This window comes from Carlito syrichta, unplaced genomic scaffold (assembly GCF_000164805.1).
Source record: "Carlito syrichta isolate Samal-C Ts95f unplaced genomic scaffold, Tarsius_syrichta-2.0.1 Scaffold302352, whole genome shotgun sequence".
NCBI lineage: Eukaryota > Metazoa > Chordata > Mammalia > Primates > Tarsiidae > Carlito > Carlito syrichta.
Genome location: NW_007246448.1, coordinates 157558 through 176974, shown reverse-complemented (window position 1 = coordinate 176974; position 19417 = coordinate 157558). Strand labels below are relative to the sequence as shown.

The 19417-nt window shown below is 46.2% G+C and overlaps 1 protein-coding gene across 2 annotated transcripts in view; it reads right to left on the bottom strand.

Moving 5' to 3' along the window:
• The window catches only part of GRB10 (growth factor receptor bound protein 10), a 133551-nt gene that overhangs the window by 15845 nt on the left and 98289 nt on the right, over positions 1–19417 (bottom strand). Inside the window, exons 6-10 of one of the 2 annotated variants that reach the window (XM_008056410.2) lie at positions 15214–15329; positions 13835–13903; positions 12176–12313; positions 10709–10819; positions 8670–8768 (exon numbers count right to left, since the gene is read on the bottom strand). In XM_008056410.2, coding sequence (XP_008054601.1) covers positions 8670–8768; positions 10709–10819; positions 12176–12313; positions 13835–13903; positions 15214–15329 — 533 coding nt within the window. The remainder of the gene's footprint in view (positions 1–8669; positions 8769–10708; positions 10820–12175; positions 12314–13834; positions 13904–15213; positions 15330–19417) is intronic. The other variant, XM_008056411.2, reaches the window with a different exon arrangement.

Below are 19417 nucleotides of genomic sequence, written 5' to 3'. Positions count from 1 at the left end.
GAAAAGGCCAGAATCAGTCCCCAATTGGGAGCCCCGAGGCCTGGCAGGTGGCAATTGCCACCCCAGGGAAGGGCAGTGCAGAGTGCAGGGCAGTGAACCTGTAACAGCCTCTGCAATCTGACCATTGAACAACGAGAGCTCTGGGAGTACCTGCCCCTCCCCGCCCATGGTTGAGAATCCAAGAATAACTTCTGACTTTCCTGAAACATTACTACTAGTAGGTTACTGTTGACTGGAAGTCTTTGTGATCACATAAACAGTCGACTAACACATATTGTGTATTTTATATGTATTCTCACAATAAAGTCAGTTAGAGAAAAGAAAACAATGTCAGAAGGAAGACAAAGTACATCTACAGCACTGTGCTATCTTTACTGACACTGCAGGCTTTTGCGCCATCTGTTTACAGGAGGAACTGTCTCTGTCTAGTGGCGGACACCTGCAGCCACTAACCTTAGTCTATAGTCCACGTCAAGCAATGTGGCGTCATGATGTTTCTCTGCTTCTCAGAAGTACTTGCAATGGCATTCAATATGATCCCATGGTGTTATTCATGGTTTGTGCTATTGCACGATGGAAAGTTTGTGAAAACCATCAAAAGAATCACTTTACTGAGATACACAATTTACTGCAGAGACAAACTGCTCATGTGGAGATGATTTCCATCACACGGCTTTTCAAGGGGATCCTGATAACATTTATGCTCATCACAACAGGAGATGGCTACAAAATTATTACAGTAGTACAGTATGTCCTTCAGTTAATTTCATGCAGTTATAATTAACTGCTGCATCTTTACATTGGTTTACATTTCTCTCAACTGTGAATGGTGCTATGTATGGTCTGCACTTGTGTTAATAAATTTTGGTACATCTTAACATTTTATAATACATCTGTGTACATTTTATAGTAATAAATGATAAAATAGATTAGTATCTACACATATTTTATGCACTCATGGCATACTAACTTTAAAATTTTTTAAAAATATTTTTAGGCCATGCAGTTTGTGAGTTTTTTCAAATTATCACAAATCTCCAATTTCCAGCAGGTTTATTAAAAAAAAAAATCCTTGTGTGAGTGGATCTGTGGAATTCAAACTTGTGCTTCTCAAGGGCCAAGTGTGCATTCAAATGGTGCACATCTTAGTTCAGTCACTTCTTCACCCCATTGGAGAAGAGCTGACTTTGGTATAAGCAGGGCAGTGATGGTCGTACGATCACTACATCAAGAATAAGGAACCACTCCAAGTGCTACTATGCGCCAAGTACTATTCTAAGTGCTTTACATTGTTATTTAATTGAATCCTTTCCATTTTATATTCCATTATTATCACTATGTTACAGAGAATGGAACTGAGGCACTGAGGAGTGAAAACAGGTTGCAAAAGATCATGAGAAAGTCAGATTTCAGGATGTGAATGTATATAGCCTATTTGACACCCAGTGTATTCTCCCTAACCACCAGGCTTACTGTCTAACCAACACAGTGGTTTCTATTTTATTTACCCTGGCAATAAAGACCAGGGGCTCTGCAAAGTCTCAAACACATCCAATGACCCAACCTGCACTCCTGAATTACCCACTTAAAACACTTGGAATTAAAAAAAAGAGCGAGCCAGAGGAAGAAAAGTTATATCTTCCTGCTGACCCTTCTTCATGGGAGGTGAGCTCAGTTCCAGTTCTATCTTATAGCATATACTCATTTCTAAAACAAAAATATTTAGGACATGATGAAAAGTCTAATGTAGGAACAACTGCACTCCTGTGAGAGAAGAGTAAGAGTGGGTCAGAAGAAACATTTGAAGAGATAACGCCAAGAATTGCCCCAAACTGACAAAAAGACATCAAGCTGCAGATTTGAGGAGAAGGATAAATAAACCTATTCCAGGTATATCATGGGAAGATGGTCGAAAATCAAAGACAATGTCAAGAGCAACCAGAGCAAAACATTCACTACTTTCAAAGAAGCCCCTGGAGGACAGACAGTTGATGTTTTTACATAAATTACAAGACCTCGAAGACAATGGAATGGATGAATATGGAGAAGAAAACAATTGCTAATCTAGCATTCTGTAACTAGTGAAAAGCTCCTTCAATAATGAAGGTGAAACAAACATGGAGAAAATTTCTTAGACCCACTTGAAAAGAATTGCTAAGCCGAGTTCTTGTCTTAGAGACAAGAATGCAAATTCAGGAAGAACTGAAGTGCAACTATGGGTGATTAAAATAAAAATTAAGTATATAAAACAACATGTCTTAAAGGATTTTAAACTTATAGAGAATATATATGACAAGAATACTCCAAAGGGAGTGAGGGTACAGATGGAGTAAAAGTTTCTTGTATCACATGGTAAATGTACTAAATTGTCTGAAATTTTCATAAGTTAAAACTGCATGTTGTGAAAGCTAGAGTAACCACTAGAAAACAGTAAATGCATATATGGCTAACAAATTAACACAGGGAAAAACACAGATATATTCGAATCTAAAAATTAAAAGGAGAAGGAATACAGAGGAGGAAGGAAAATTGAAAAAAAAAAAAAAGCAAAGGGTAGGTTCAAATACAAATACCACTAACCACACTAAATGATATAATTAAATCACAATAAACACTCCAACTTAAATATAAAGATTATCAAGTAAAATAACCACAATTATGTTGTGCTTGTAAGAGATATTCCTTAAACCTAAGTACCCAGAAAGGCATAAAGAAGATGGTCCAAGAAAAGCTATACAAAAACTAATCAAACCAAAGCTAAGGCAGAGTGAAAATGATGAAATAAACAATATGAGCTGGGTTAGACTTTCGGGGAAGGAGCGTTACTGGAAATAATGAGGAGTATTTCATAATGTCTTACGACTGACACACCAGGAAGGTATAGATAGTCTAAACTTTTGAGCACCTCATAACATATAGCACTTAACCTATTCATATATTTCCACATCTCTCTCTCTCTCTCTCTCTCTCTCTCTGTGTGTGTATGTGTGTTTAGACAGACAGAAGTAAGAGATTCACCTTGTCCAAAGGCTTGGCTTGGTTCCTGGGAGGTGACCTCTATGTCTTTGGAATGTCCTGCCTGATAAGAGTATGTTTACCTTGAGGCCTCGGACCAGACCATGTGATCCACCTAACAACATGGTGGAAAATGGAGACCCTGGGCCAGGCATATCAGCCTGACCTCTGGGCGGGGGAGGGTCTAGAGACGAAGGTAAGTCATATAGGTGGTCAACCATGTCTATGTGGACACCAAAGCTTGGGTTGACAGCACTTGTGCATGTCGTCCCTTTGTTGGGGGAAGCAAGTGCTGGGCCCATCATTCCACCAGGAGGACGGCAGCTGGCAGCCCCACCTGGAACTCTCTGGCCTCACTGTGTACCTTTCCATCGACTAATTTGTACCCTTTCACTGCAATAAGCGTAACCATGAATATAAGAGCTTTGCTGAATTCTGACTCCTTTTAGCAAATGAATGAACCTGAGTGTGATCCTGACAGCCTCCCAATCTTGAATGCATATGTAAATATATGTATGGGTATACGAGTGTGTGTACCCTTTGTGAACTAGCTATACTGTCTTTCACCTTCCTTTTTATTTTAGCTGAGAGGGTTTTACAGATATATTTATTGCCTAATGAAATTTTTTTCCTTTACATTTTCTTTGATTGCTTCAGAATAAGAAAGCATAGCCGGAGAAACATCTTCCCACTTTTGGCAACACATAGTTCTCATTTGTTATTCGCATATACTTAAATGGGACCCTCCCAAACAATGAAGAAGCAAGGCTACAGTTGTTGTTTCACTTCTGTTTGTAAAGAGATTGCAAAGATGTTTCCACGTTAAACACAGCAGCAGCCCTTGGCACTGTGCCTGCCATGTGAAGACACATCCTCTCCATAAGTAACACAGGTACTTAAGAGTTCAGTTACACATGCAGTTGAGGCCTGGGCTCTAATGGGAAGAGCCTGTGTGGCTTTTTCTGCTTGTGCGTTAATAGTTTCCCTTTATTCCCTACTCCTGATTCCCGCTATAAGCCTCAAATGATCACAGTACCCCCCACTTCCAGTAAAATTCTCTTTTCTTATAATTTAATTAAACATAAAACCTTTCTGTTTTTCAGTGAGGTGGTATGCATGTCTATTTCTTTATGCAAAGATAACACAGAGTTTTGGGTCATAGTCAAAAGAATGACTCAGGGAATGCAGCTGAGCTCCCGGAATACACAATGAATTGAAGATGTGCATTCCAACAAAAGGGAGCTATGACCTTGTAGGACACACACCCATACGCAGCACTGTTAGTATGGACATGAAAGGAGAGAGAATCCACTAGGTCCAAGTGGGCTTCGACATCCTGGGCCCCTGTGGTTGGACAGGCTCATGTACTAGTTCAGGCCAATCAGGGAACACAGAAGTGCCACCTGTTGCTTAAAGGCTCAAGCATTTCACTGTGGATGTAAGATCCTCCAGACTCTCGCCCCTGCCTCCTGCCATGGGGCAGACCGGCCATACTCGAGATGATGACCGCTGCACCAGCTGGGTTCTAGCGGGGCAGGGACAAGTCCTTGCTGTGACAAGTCACCGAGCTGGAGACTGATAAGTAGGAATAATCTGATATACCACAATCTTTGTTCAACCGTTCTATCTGCTTGACATTTTGGGGAATCATAAGAGAGTCTGTCTTGGGGGTGGTAGGAGTTCTTCTACAATAAAAACAAAACTGACAAAACAACTTGACAACTGTTCAACTTGAGAGATCATCCTGCATGGAAAAGAGCAAAAAAAGGTCATATCAAAGATTTTCACACTTCTAGATTTTACAAAGAAGTAAACTTTGGGGGGGGGGTAAAAACTTGCGACTACCTTAAGGCTTGGCAAGTAATTTGCCAAGTAAGACAACAGGCATACAAACCAAAAATTGACCCAAACCAACCATTTAGTTTCAATAACAGTTTACAAAATAAAAGACATCTGAACATCAACTAAGAAAGGAGAACATAATCTCAGACTACGGTTAAGTCCTCTAACATGAACACAATTTGTTTCAGGTCGATCTTCCTACACTGCCCTCATTTCATTTCAGCTTTTAGAGAAATTTTCTCTACAGAGTTCCATATGTCATACCACTAGCTTTGGGAGCCACAGATCTAAATTCTGGCATCTGAAGGGGCTGTGAACGTGGGAGTGAGTGTGCCAGCAGGCAGGGCACCACCTGAAGAGGGCTGCAAACACATGCAGGCCATCCTCAAGTGTCCCATGTGATTCCTAAGACTCCCCCAGCTCAGGGAGGCTGGGTAATCCCTGGGCCCTCCACCTCATTGAACCTCATCTGTACTGGGTGGGCGGAGTCTCGCTCACAGGGGTCTTGGGAAGACCACCCGAGGTGAGGCACATGAAGTTCCTGGTTTGAAGCCTGGCATTGGGCAAGGGCTCAACTAGCGCTGCCCAGTGGGATGTTTTGCTTTGGTTCAGCACAGCTCTCCACGGCTCTTTGGTGACCTGTGTCTGCTTTTCCATGCCGCTCTCCAGGGTGAACATGCATCTCTCTGGGTTCCAGCTACACCCTTCGGCACAGTAGCGGCATCTGCACAGGGTAGGATCTCCTTTCTTCTCCTTGGACGCAAACTCCACCCTGTTCTAAAGGCAGTGTGTGGGTGCAGGGCGGGGGGAGCTGTCTCCACCAGAACCGTGTCTCATTATACTTTTCTCCTCTTTGACCAAGACACTTTGAGACAGGGCAGAGGGGAAAGAGATGACCAGAATGTCGTTGGGAAGACACAGTTGCTGACATCAGAAGGGCTTCTTCAGCCTGCTCAGCCATGGCAACAGACTGGGGAGCACAGCTATTTAGGACAGATATTCATTTCCACCCACTTGAGGCTGACCCATGTCCTGCCACTGCCACACTCTGGTGACACCCAGGCCCCCAGCCTCCTGTGAGTATGGCAGTAGGATGTATCCTCAATGCCTCTGGAATCACTAGCTGCAAAGTGCTACCTACACAGTGGCCACAAGAGCAGGCCTGCACCCGAACTGGACCTGCAGCTTCCTGGTGGCTCGTGGGGGAAGGCGGCAGAGCGTGCTAGTTAGGAAAGGGCTTCTGGGGCCAGATGCTCTGCCACAGCCCAGCAGCCACGCCCTGGGCCTTCTGTCATCTGCCCAATGAGGGTCATGCAAATGTATGTGTCACTGGGCTGCTGTAATGAGTAGGGTGACCGGTGTACAGTGATAGAGTGATAGAGCGCCCAGCCCACAGGATGTCGATATCACGTAACACAATATTGTTCACACTGACAACAATCCACGAGTCCTGTCACCAATAGCTGTGCCCTCATCCCTTCCTGCGATTTGCTATGTTACGGCACCAGGAGAGCCAGGCCTGTTCCCGGCATGTGTGAAACCCTGGGAGGAACCTGCTACCTGGGTTTATTATCATTCAAAGTAACACAGTTCACAGCTTTCTAGGGTTTACTACCACTGTACTGTTCCTTTTTTTTTTTCCTCGCTTTTTTCCAAAATAGACTATTCATTTACAGATTTTAAAAAGCTAAACACATATAAAACCTTTAAGATTTCTGCCTGGCCCTGTCCGTATGCACAGCTGCATCTGTTCTCACACTTACCTCTGCAGTCTTCTTCACGTGTATACAGCAAATACAAGTGTTTCAGTGTCTCCATCCACCACACAAATGTAGCATACTCTCTGTATTCTGTCCTGCACTTGGCTTTTTAAAAAAATTTATTTATTATAGAGACGAGTTCTCACCAAGTTGCTTGGGCTGGTCTCAAACCCACAGGCTCAGGCAATCCACTTGCCTCAGCCTCCCAAAGTGCTAGGATTATAGGCTGAGCCACCGACCCGGCCTGCACTTGGCTTTTTAATGGATAATAATTTTTCCACAACAGACTACAAAGTACATGCTCACTACTGTTAAAGCTGTGAGTGTTCCTCTCAATGGAAAGCCCTAACCAGCTCCCACTGACAGCTACTTGGAGGGCTGAGGTGGAAGAATCACCTGAGCCCAGCAGGTCGAGCCTGCAATGGCTGTGAGCGTGCCACTGCACTCCAGCCTGGGCAATAGAGTGAGACTCCAAATAAAAAAAAAAAGTGGGTTTAAAGCTGGCATGTAAGGGCTGGACATGGTGGCTCACATGTGTAACCCCTTTGGGAAGTCAAGGGGAGAGGATCTCTTGAGCTTAGAAGTTCTAGATTAACTTGAACAACATAGCAAGACGTTGTCTCTACAAAAAATCGAAAAATTAGCCGGGCATGGTGGCATACACCTGTAGACCTAGCTTCTCGGGAGTATGAGGTAGAAGCATCACCTGAGCCCAGGAGGTTGAGGCTCTGCTAAGCCATGATTGTGCCACTACTGCACTCCAGCCTGGGTGACACAGTGAGACCCCCAACTTGAAAACATGAACAAAAAAACCTGGCATGCAAAGGAGTAGTCTATGATCTACAATAGCTATACTAACACCAACATTTCCTCTTTTATTAGGAATTAGTGGAACTCTAATTTCAATACTTTCATTTGTTTTATCAATGGAGAAAGGCCCTGGGAGAGAGATACAGGATGTCCATTTGGAAGCTGATGCTCTATGGCACTCATGGAGAGTGTTGAGCCCTCCTGTGGCTCCTCCATCTCCTCCACGATGTCACCTTGCATCTCTGGGTCAGTTAAATGGCCATTGTACTCCAGTAAAGGTTGGGAGTCTTTGTAGAGAGACCCCTAGACCACAGCATCCGTCAGCTACAGTTGACTACATGAACATCTCCTCCAGAGACCCCTGGACCTTCGTCAAGTTCCTTTCAGTCAACCAACATGCAACTCACGGGGATTCTCTAGATATCAGTATCTGCAGCTCTGTGGGATGTTGTATGTGTGCAAAGAACATCATGGGGGAGACCCAGGATGAGATGAGCTCTGCTATCAGCTTCTGGCTTTCCCCAGGTGGCTACTGAAAACAACTATATGAAGGCATTCTGGCAATTACTATGAAAATGTCATCAAGGGCATGATCCCATACAAGGGTCCATTTGATGAGTCTTTTTTAGAACTCACAGGCAGGAGATACTATCTCCCCTGAGGCACCATTGTGAGTCAAACACTTTACCACATTTCCCGCATGGCCCTGGCTTTTCAGGAAGCTGAGAGTCTGCTCAGTCATGAAAATAATTTACCCTCTTTACGTTCTATTTCCTTTCTCCCTGGTCCTTATTTTTCAAATCCTATTCCTCCAACCGAATGGTCTCAATCAGGGGCCATGTCCCACCTCCTGCCCCAGGTGACATTTGGCAGTGTTTAAAGACACTTTTGGTTGTCTCATCTGGTTAAAGGGTGCTGTTGGCATCTAGCAGGCAGAGACCAGATGTTATTAAATGTCCTGCAATGCCTGGGATACCACTCCCCACCCAACAAAGAATCACTAGGCCCCAAATGTCAATAGTGCCAAGTCTAGCAAACCTGACTAACACTTTTCAGCACTGAGCCCTCAGTTAGAGGCTCTGGAGGCCTTGTCTAAAAAAATGTGTGGCTATTCTTGATGAAGTACTGTGACAGAACAGTGGAGAAATTACGGCCATTTTCCTGCCAGAAAACACACGGTCCGGTTGCTGATTCTCCACCAGGAGACGTACACTCAGCTGCACACTGTGAGACATCAGATACCTTGAGGAGCCTGAACGCTGTCATCCAGCAAGTCCTGGTTTGCTCGTCTTCTGCGCAGAGCAGCCTCAGCTCTTTAGTTTCGTTCCGAACTTTGTTTGGCTAAAGGGGGCAAAAGCAAATCAAATTTGTATAACACAGAGAGTCAGAAATGCACCTATATTCAGGCAGGGCTGCATCTTACACAGAGAAGAGACAATCAGCCGGATACGCCGAGGTGAGACACGCAGTGCGTGCACATACACCTTTGTGTCAAGCCTCCTTTCGTCCCCTCACTTGACAGACCTTCACCAGGCATTTATCAAGGACCAGCCCCGATACGAAGTTAAGTATCCCTTAGCCAAAGAATAAGCCATCCTTGGCTGGGGATTTCAGAGGAGACAAAGAGGAAAACAAACTGTCACAAGGCAATGTGGTCAGCACAACAGAACAAAGAAGGGGCAGCAGCTCACTCTGTTGGGGAAAGTCAGACCGCTGGGAAAAGAACCTGCCCTGAGTCACAAAAGGAAAGATCTTTTGTGACCTCCTGGGCAATGGAGAGGAGCTGCAAGGGGGGGCTTCTGCAGGGTTTAGCCAAGCAGGGAGGCCCTGAGGGCTCCAGGGTGGTGGTTTCCAAGCAGCCCCAAGGCCAGACCTCAAGTGGAAGGTTGAGAGACAACACTGTTGTTGCCCTGGAGGGATGACGGAAGTAGAGGCAAGCAGCCCGAGGCAAGTGGGGGCACCACGAAGGTGATGGGTGTCCACCAGAGGCAGGGCTTGTTGGTGAGGGGGAGAACTGTGGCAGGGATCAACTGATCTGGACTTCCATGGGAAACCCCGACCCTAGACTCAAGGGACGACACTCGGGGTGAACACTGCCCAGTGCTCCATCCCGGGAATTTGGGGAGCGGTTAGTGACCACCCCACACTTGGCTGACACTGTGGGAGAAGCAGAGAAGCAAGTGGGGCCAGCGGGGCTGGGGAAGGGAGGGGCATGGCTGCCTGCCCCTCCCCTGCCCAGCTTAGCCTTTCGCTGGTTATAAGTAGGTTTCTCTTACTTGCAGCCCAAAGAGCCATCCCTGAGACAGGCATAAGATGACGTTTCAGGATAAAATTTTGTCCCTGCTGTAGCTCAAGCAGAGGCTCCTTGTGTTCCCTTTGGGACAGGCTTGAGCTGAGCCCCAGAAATTAGCCCACTGTATTAATGCCAAGCACAACCGCTCAATGGCTATCTGACACGGGTGGCACAGCTGGTTTAGTTCCTACCCTGTGTGTGTGAAGATTAAATCAGATAATGGATGTAAGACCGTGAGAGGATCTCGTGCGCCGTAAACATTCAGTAAATATTCACCTACCATTATGATCAGCAGTGTTACCACAACCTCCCGATGGGAAAGGTGCAGACCCTGCACATACGTGTGCATGTGTGTGTGGGGAATACGTGTGTGTGCATGTGTGCACATCTGTGTATCTGTATGGGAGCATGTGTGTGTATGAGTGTGTGCGTATGTGTCTGCACACATGTGTATACATATATGTACATGTCTTTGCATATGTGCACATGTGTGTGAGGAGATGTGTCTGTATACTCTCACATACATTCATGCAGAAGGTGGGCAGCACTGTAGTCATTCCTACCTGACTGTCTCCATGAGTAGAAGCCCACACAGAAGCCATCGGCTCACTCAGTACCATGAAGCCCACTCAGGTGACTGGCTGGGGTCCTTTCCCCTAACCTGCTTCCTCCTCCACCTACTGCCCCAGGCTATGGTCACAGCTCACCCTTGGAGGCCAAAAGTCACCCAGTCCTAAGACACTGGGCCCACCAGCCCGCACCATTCATCACAAGTCTGCTTTTTTGCTACTCAAAACTGGCATGTAACTCACATACAATAAATGTTTTTATAGGAACAAATAGGTCCAGTGTGGACCTACATTTCTGTTAAAAACAAAAGAAGCAACAATCAAGTACTTGGCAAGAGAAGAATCTACTGTTTTAATTCATGGTTCCAGCAGATGCTGCAAGTTCAGCGTCACCTGGTGGACAGCTGGTGGTCCAGTACCTTTATGCAGAGCCCGTGGTCACTGGGGGCACCGTACTGCTTTCTGCCAGCGATCAGGGAGAAGACATTGCTGTCCTCCAGGTCAGCCAGCAGCTGCAGGTGTCTGGGCTCCTGTGAAAACGTCGGATGGGTTTTAGTCTCAAATACAGCAAAGAGCAAATGTGTTCACATTTTGTCAACAGAGGGCAGTCTGTGCTCACTCACAGTTACTTCCCCGCTGACATCTGAGAGGCTCTCACCAAAGTGTGAAATAAGTACTAAATTAATGCCAGACTGACCCAGTGCCAACCCAAAAGCCCACCTCTCAAATTCTCTGATATGAGACTGTTGGAACACATCTGATCTTTCTGCCAAATCAAGCCCTATGACCAAATATTCAAGATAAAAAGCAGGAGAAAATCTATAACTCAAAGGTCAAAGTTAAGAGCACAGCCAGGTATGGTAGCTGACGCCAGTAATCCCAGCTCTTTGAGAGGCCAAGGCAAGAGAATTGTCTGAGTCCAGGGGTTCGAGACCAGCCTGGGCAACTTGGCGAGACCTCGTCTCTACAATAAATGAAAAAATTAGCTGGGCATAACGGCATGTGCCTGTAATTCCAACTACTTGGAAGGCTGAAGTGGAAGGATAGCCTGAGTCCAGCAGGTTGAGGCTGCAGTGCCTTGAGGGTGCCACTGCACTCCAGCCTGGAAGACAGAATGAGACTGCAGCTCAAAAAAACAAAACAAAAAACAAAGTTAAGAGCATACTCTTAAACCCAGGACCTGGATCGCCCACTACCTTTGATTTGTTGCATATCCAAAGTCCAACTATACCCTCAGTCTTCCCACTGGCGGCCTTTCCCATCCTCCTCCTCTTTGACTCTCCAGTCTAGCTCTGTTTCCTGCTCTAGGCTACAACCCCCCTGGTTGCAGCATGTGCACGGAAGCTCAGTGGGCCACAAAGCAGAGGTGGAAGGTCAGGACATCACCCCGCCCTGCAACGCCTCTTCTCTTTGGCCCATCAGAACCCCTCAGAGCCAGTCTGATGCTCAGCATCCTCACCTGGGGTCCTGCTAGTACCCCCTCCACTCTGCTGCCCAAAGCAGGAGAGATCGCAGGTCCTAGAAGGTAAATGCTCAGCAGGGTGGGCTGGACAGGGCTCCACCACAAGTATGTTCGGGACAGTCACGAGAAGAGAGGAGGTGACAGTGTGCAAAGAGGTGGAGGGAGACCTTGGGCGAGGCCCACAGTGCTGCCATCTCTGGGCAGCCGGGGCCCCTCTGCCTGCATTATCACCCCATTTCGGAGGGAGATCAGTAAGCCTGTGACTCCAAATTTAGCTGTTACACAATTAGCTTATGAATAAGTCGTCATGAGCTTGGAGGAGTCTATGGTGCACTTACAAGTAGAACCCAAGTTCACTGTGAGCACTTGCAGTGGGCAGCGACCACAACGGTGTCAGAGCTGGGGCTGGTGGGTTAAAACTCACCTTGGAAGTTCCCTTTGTGGAACAATAAAGGCCAGATCTCCGCAGACACACGTAGAGCTTTTTCCATGATTTCTTTCCCAGTTCTTTCACGTGCAAAAACCCTTGAATCTCAGGACAACTACTGGAGTTCAGAAAATTCTGTGGAAGAACCAATTTTTAAAATCAGATAATGCTCATCTAAAGCAATGAAAGAGATGCATTATCAGCATAGCTGACACCTTCTGAATTTTTTTGGGTTGCACAGAGTTTGCTCCTTTCAAGAGTCTTAAAATCCCATCTAAGTCAGCATTGCCTAGAACATAATTAGTACCAAAACACACACAAGCGAATGGACCTTTCGAATACTGGTGGAACAACAAAGTCATGAATTTCTTTATGAGGTAGTACATTGAAGGATTCTATCCCTTACTCTGGTTTTTCTTAAAATATCCAATCTGAGCACCAGAGTTAGAGCAAGAGCAAATGATGAGGGGCACTGTGGAGTGGGAGTGGCATCCAGTGGTCACTTTTACTCAGGTACCCCTCCAACTGAGGGGTATGCAAAAGGCACTGTCTATCTGTCTAAACGTGATGCACTTGAGACACCCTGGTGATGCCCCCCTGTGGGTCCTCCCACTGGACTGAAAGCTCCTTCCCCGAATGTGGGATGAGTACACCATACAGTGCCTTGGTGCAACTGGGTCCAGTTCTTCCAGAGTTTCAAGAGAGCTCCACAAGCCCTCACAAAGCACACGAATCATCTCAAAGTCAAGGCAATTAAAACAGAATTTGCCGTTTCATGGTTCCCTGTGCATGGGCAATGAAAACTGAGTGCTGACAACTCTTGCCAGGACAGACACATGGTATGGTTGGAGGAGCTTCTGAAGAGACCACCTGAACAGGGCTCTGAAGTTTTTATCTTCTAGATGGTGAAACAATTCTGGTGATATCAGAGGGGGAAAAGAAGGGCTTACAGGCAAAATTTTGTAGGAATTAACTTTTTAAAGTTTCTTTTACATGTGATGCCATGTGGATATTGTTGGTTGCCTAGGGAATGGTTTATTGACACCTAACATGTGACACACCATGAGGGTGTAGCAATAATCCTCCTCTCTTCTCCCGAGCCCCAGAGGAGTACGTCAGCGTGAGGCAATGAGGCGTCATGGCTCCTCTACCGGAAAAGGGGACTGGGAAAAGACCAGGATTCCTCAGAAAAAGACTTTGGGGAGCAGAGGACAACTAACATAGGCTTCTTTATTTTCAGTGCATGGTAAGTTACTTTTCCAAGGACTCTGTGGTAGCCCTGTCACTTTTGATGTAAAGTAGCCTCTGTACTTTCTCAGAGACATCCAAGGAGCAGCAGCCTGATCTGGAATTCCAGCTCAGAGAGGAGCATGCAGGGACCTCTCAAGATCTGACTTCTCCATGTAGCCCCCGATACTGCTGAGTCAGAGCAAGTGCAGCCTGTGTGTACATGCCTGGTTCACTTTGCAGGAGCCCAGCGACACGCAGATTTCCCAAGCAAACTTTCATTTTCAGTGACTCTGAACTCCACTAGGAGCCAAGACTGCATGTGCTTAAGGACACAATCTCTTCAGGTTTTCACAACATTGCCATTTCAGTTCCAAGGACTCCCACCCAGAAAGTCTATCTCAGCAGAAGTCTATTCTTGCCCAGTACCTGCAAAAGCTGGGTCTGACTGCCATTCGACTGCTGGCACCAAGTAACCATCTGTTCTGGGAAGAAATTCTATGGAAATGCGGAAAAACAAATGTGTTAAAGGTTAGCTTCCAAGTGCAGGAGAAGCACGCTTGCAGTACGAAAACCATTCCCACAGGCTCACTTAGTGTGTATATTTTAAATGACAGTCCTTTCTGCCACCATGGCCTACCGTGGAAACACCTACTTTAAGACGCTGTATTTCATCTCTCTGATGTAGGATCCAAGTTTAACATATTGGTTATATTGACTACAGAACTTCTGTCTCACGGCACATGCCATGGCAAGACGGATGCCAGGGTTAGCCCTCAGCGGCACAGCGCAGGACCTGAGATAAAGAGCCTCTAAACTTAAAAGTAGGCACAGCCATGTGAAAAGGCATTTGCTGTTGCACTTCTCAAAAACAGCCTCAAATTTCTTATATCTGATCACAGAGCCAGAAGTGGACCTAGGTCTTGTCCCCAGTGGACACGGCTCTGCCCCATGACTCTGGGTAACAGCAAGTGCCCTAGAAGTTATGGGGCTCCCTCCCTATCCTGCCATTTCCTAAGAGGAGCGAGAAGAAAAGGAGAGAGACCAGGGAGCCCAGATTCAGATACTGGTCAGTCACACTAACCTCTCTACACATTCTTCCCCACGCTGCCACAAACCATAGATGCTGTTGCAGAGAAAAGGTGTTTTCCTGTCGCTGCGCTTGTAATCAATTTGATCCAGAGTAACTGAGAACTTTCAAAATAAGCCGGGCTCGGTGGCCCAGCCCGTAATCCTGCGCTTTGGGAGGCCGAGGTGAGTGAATTGCCTGAGCCTGCGGGTTTGAGACCTGCCTGGGCAACTTGGCGAGACCTCATCTCTACAATAAATTAAAAAATTAGCAGGGCGTGGTAGTGTGCACCTGTAGTTCCAGCTACTTTGAAGGCTGAGGCGGAAGGATCGCCGGAGCCCAGCAGGTCGAGGCTGCGGTGGCCGGGAGCGGCCACTGCACTCCAGTCTGGGCGACAGAGTGAGACTGCAACTCAAAAAAAAAACAAAAAAAAACAAACAAAACAAAAACAAAATAACTGAAGAAGCCCAGCCTTTCCTCTCCTGACTTGGAGACCAACCCCCTTCCATTGTTTCTATCGGAAGGAGGAGCTGCTCCCTTCAGTCAGTCACAGGGCATCCTGTGAAGCACTCAAGACTGGGCTCTGAGCAAGGGCTGCTCTGACCAGGAGCAACGGAGTCTCAAACCCATGTGCGACTAGGCATGTTTCAGTCAGTTATTTTATAATCTGACACCGTGAAACTCAAGAATAACCATCAAGACTGCAAAACTCCCAAACCCCAAACCTGAAACGACTCACCATGGGATTTTTGAAAAACTCATACTTCGCATAATTCTTCCTGAATAAAAATTTACTCTCGCTGGCCATGGTACTCTCCACCTGGACCACCAGCTCATGGTCTTCCAAGCACCTCTCTGTGGAGTAAAGCAGCATGGGTGAGATGCAATGGGCAGCAGTGAGGCAGCTTTGCAAGCACGGGCAAGGTCTGGCTGACTTTCTGTTCTTAAGCATCCCAAGAAAGATGGGGTCAGGAACTAAGTGACATTTCAATCTCTCTTTAAATGCAGAAGAGGTCTCAGAATACAGAGAAAGCAGAATTCAGGTTGATTCTTACTTTAACATCTGTCTTTTGAATTTGGCATCAACAAAATTTACAGAGAGTCAATAAAGAGTTTGACCCTCAAATTAAGAAGTTTCAACTCTTGTAAAGAACAGACTTTAACGACTAGTAAATGCTCAAAGACGAAAGAAGGACGTGGGAGAGGTGGGGTGGGGGTGGAGGAGGTGGAGGCTTGGTGATGACTTGACCCTGGGCTGCCTGAAACTGCCTCGGGAAATGTGACAGGCTGGGGCACTGGAAGCTAGCGAGACTGTGTGTACAAACATACTCCTCTTTCACACTGAAGCCCACGCTACCCACCTCATGGACTAGTTCTCGTTGACTGGATTATGTGAGAAGGGAGGGAAGAAAACACACCAGCGCTCACTGGGCACACACAATACACACATGCATGTGCACACACATACACACATACTTCAGAGTGTCTTGTTTGGCAGCACTGTCACCCTGCAAAGGTTATCTCCCTGCCTGCTTGAACATGCTGGTTCATGTGGAGCATTAAGAACTTGGCATACCCCAGACTGACGCGTGCCAGGAGATGCCGCGCTGCTCAGCCTTGATGGTGGCCCTGCCTCCTCCCAGTATCTCCTCAAAAACTAATGACACAGGGGATGGTGGTCACAGGATACTAAGCATGTCAAATAATAGAATGAACAAGATGAATAGCTCTGTGGCAGGGTCAGCATGTGAACTGATGCCAAAATGGTACAGATGCAGACATCATGGAACTGAACACCGGGGCAGTTCCGTCCTCAGACACTCAGAATAGAATTACTAGAAATGTCTCCCCTTGGAAGTAAGGCGTGAAGTGGCAAAAGCATTTCAGAGTCAAAATAAACCCAGAATGGAAAAAGGGTTTCTGACTACAAGGACAGTTGCCATTAGGGGCGCTTGTCTCAGATGGGCCACAATCAACACATGAAGCAAATTCTCGAGTTGCTTTGTCTTTGGCCTTGGGTTTGATATCACAAAAAAAGGATTCCTTGGTAAAAATGTATTTAAAGCCAGAATCTGTAAAGGGAAGGAGTTTTCTCCCCACGGCTGCAAGAAAGCCTCAGAAGCTCAGACCTGGCACCATCAACAACCTCAGAACTGTTCCCATTTGTCCCTATCTGGGGAGGGAATTTTGCTAGCAACATGGGAACCAAAGCAGGGCCCTTATGTTTTCTTATGACAGAAAAAGAGAGAAACCACATGCAATTTGAGCACGCAACTAAATTGTAATGTTTGCTTTTAAAAAAGAGGTCTGGCTCAAGGTCATTCAGTGAAAATAGATTTTCCAGGGGAAAAACAAATCAATGACTTCCACGAGATGTTTATTCAGAAAAAAATTATCTCTGTAGTTACAAGGAAAAAAAAAAAGCACACTCACACACAAATCAAATAAAAACAACCAACCAAATACCTTGCTCATGTACAGAATTAAAAACTTTTATTAGGGAAAATAAAGAGAAATGAAACAGGGAGGTGGCAGCTACCTAAGCGAGGAAAAGATGTCTACTTCCCAAGCAAACAGCATTACGTTTTCAGAGAACCCCAAGGAGAGCCAAGCAGGACCCCTGGGTGGCCTCCTGCCCAGGTACATGCAGGCTCCTCCCCAGGGGACAAGCCCTCCTTGTGTCCCTGTATTTCCTTGTAAATATCATGGGAAAACTGCACACAACAGTGTGAACACACAGGGGACACATCCCTGGCAATCAGGGATGGTGCGAGTGCTTGGTGCTCTGGTAGTGAGGGGTCTAGGGCCTTGAGGTGAGTAGTAGACTGCCAAGGCAACCGTGTTTCCTGAAAGGAATGTGCTTCTCTGACTCTGGTCACTCTGGTAACCCCAGGAGGCCCAGGATTCCCAGAGGTGGGTCCCAGTACAAACAGAACATGCTGCATCTTTCCCTCTCCCTTACTTGCAGCAGGTAGGGATGCAGTGGACAGAGCGGCAGGTGAGCCCCCTTCTCAGAGATCTGGCCTTGGGCTATGACCAAATATCCCTGATGCAAATATCCCTAGACACCAATGTGCCAGCTCTCAGTAGACTTGACAACGTCAGCTCAAAGCTCTTCCCTCCCAGTTTAATTTCCTCCATGATTCTAAAAATACATATTTTCAAATGACCTTGGGTGATTATATGAAATAATCCTATCACTGTCTTTAAACCTTATAATATTACAATATTACAAAGTACAAGTGGAAGGCTATTTTTCATCATGATATTCCACAAGTAATTTTTGTACAAATGGGAAAGGCAGAAATTCCTCAAAGGACATTTGCATTTTTCAGATTTCTGAAACTAGGGCCAGCATCTACACCATCAGCCTACTCCATAAGAAAAACACTTACATATCGGACAACTTAAGAGAGAGCATCTTACTTCTCTGCCTTAAAACATGCCGCTAGCATGCAGCTTCTCAGCAAAAACCTAAGCCACCTGGGTTGGCGGTGGCAGTGGCAGAACCAGTGCACAGAGCCCAACACCTAGCTGCTGCCCTTGGGCTTCGTGAGAACCAGTCTTCAGCCACTCCCTGCCCATCATCACTCAGCACAGCCCATCGAAGAAGAGAAAAGCACTGTCAGCAAGCTCAGAGCTTCCCCAGCTCAGACACTGCGAACAAAGCAGTCAGTGAGACAGCACGTCTACAGAAGACCACCTGGACGGTGGCTAAGTCCTGTAAACGACCTTCTTTCTGACTAGAAAATTAGTGGGGAAAGGGCATAATTTGGTGCATTTTAGAAGTAATGGAAAGGGAGAAAGAGATAGAAAATCAGTCACGTAAGGCCCTCTCTAAGCATTGAGGGTCAATATAGGTAGGCTGTTGCTTCTTGGAAACCTTTCTGCATGTTCAGATATCAGTATCTGAAGTGTAGCAGCCGTATTACCATGGCACTTCTCATATGACCAGGAGCAAACACAAAGCTGTCGATAGTCCAAGGAAGGCTCGACACTTTTCCTGAGGTGTTTCGCCCTACTTCACGGGACAACAGAATTCCTCCAATCCTTGGAATTCAAAGGATCTGGCTAAAACCTCTTCTCTTCACTGTACTCTATGTTTAAATTCCAGGCTCTCTCAGATTATCTGACTGTTAGTCTCTTTTCACGATGTCCATGGTCATTCAGGGCATGAGAGCCCGGGGCATCTAGTGCCCCACCCCCTACACTCCCAAGGATGGTGTTTTCCTGAAATCTCATTGTCAAGTTCAGGGGGCACCAAGATGCTGTTTTGTACACTTAAATTTGTGTTTTTGAAAATGCCTTTAAAAAATAACTTGCTTACTCGATACCTCTGCAGGCTGACTGTTCAACATCACCGTGCCCACTATGTGTGAAGCTGCCCTGGACCTTCCAGACACGTGCAGCTCTAATGCTCAGGGCAGGAGGGACAGGGATGCTTTCCAAAGGACCCACCCCATTCTGGAATCTCCTGCTGGACTTACTGTGGGTGTTGGTGAGGGACAGTGTTTCCACAGTTGAGAGCTGTACTCCCAGAAACGGAGGCTGAAAGATCCCAACAGATAGGACTTGTGGGTAGTCTTAACCTTAACCTAAGGAAGGGATCACTTAAAGGGATGACACCTAGAGCGAGGTCCTGGGAATCACAAAACACAGGATGTGCTCATCTAGGACCATCAGTCAGAAGACTTCTGCCTATCAAGACAAAAGCTTTGCATCCCTGTGCAAAGCACCTCAAGTAGTGGGTGCTCTTAGGAGCTGACCCTGGGGATTTGGGACATCTGACCTTACTCTGGTCACAGGAATCCTCCTCTGCTTACACACAAAAACACAGTATGGCAGGAAAAATTCTCACCAGTTGGAGATGCTGCCCTGCCAGATGACAGTAGAGCTGCCACTGTTCTTCCAAATGGTGGGTGACCAGCATTGCTAGAGCTGTC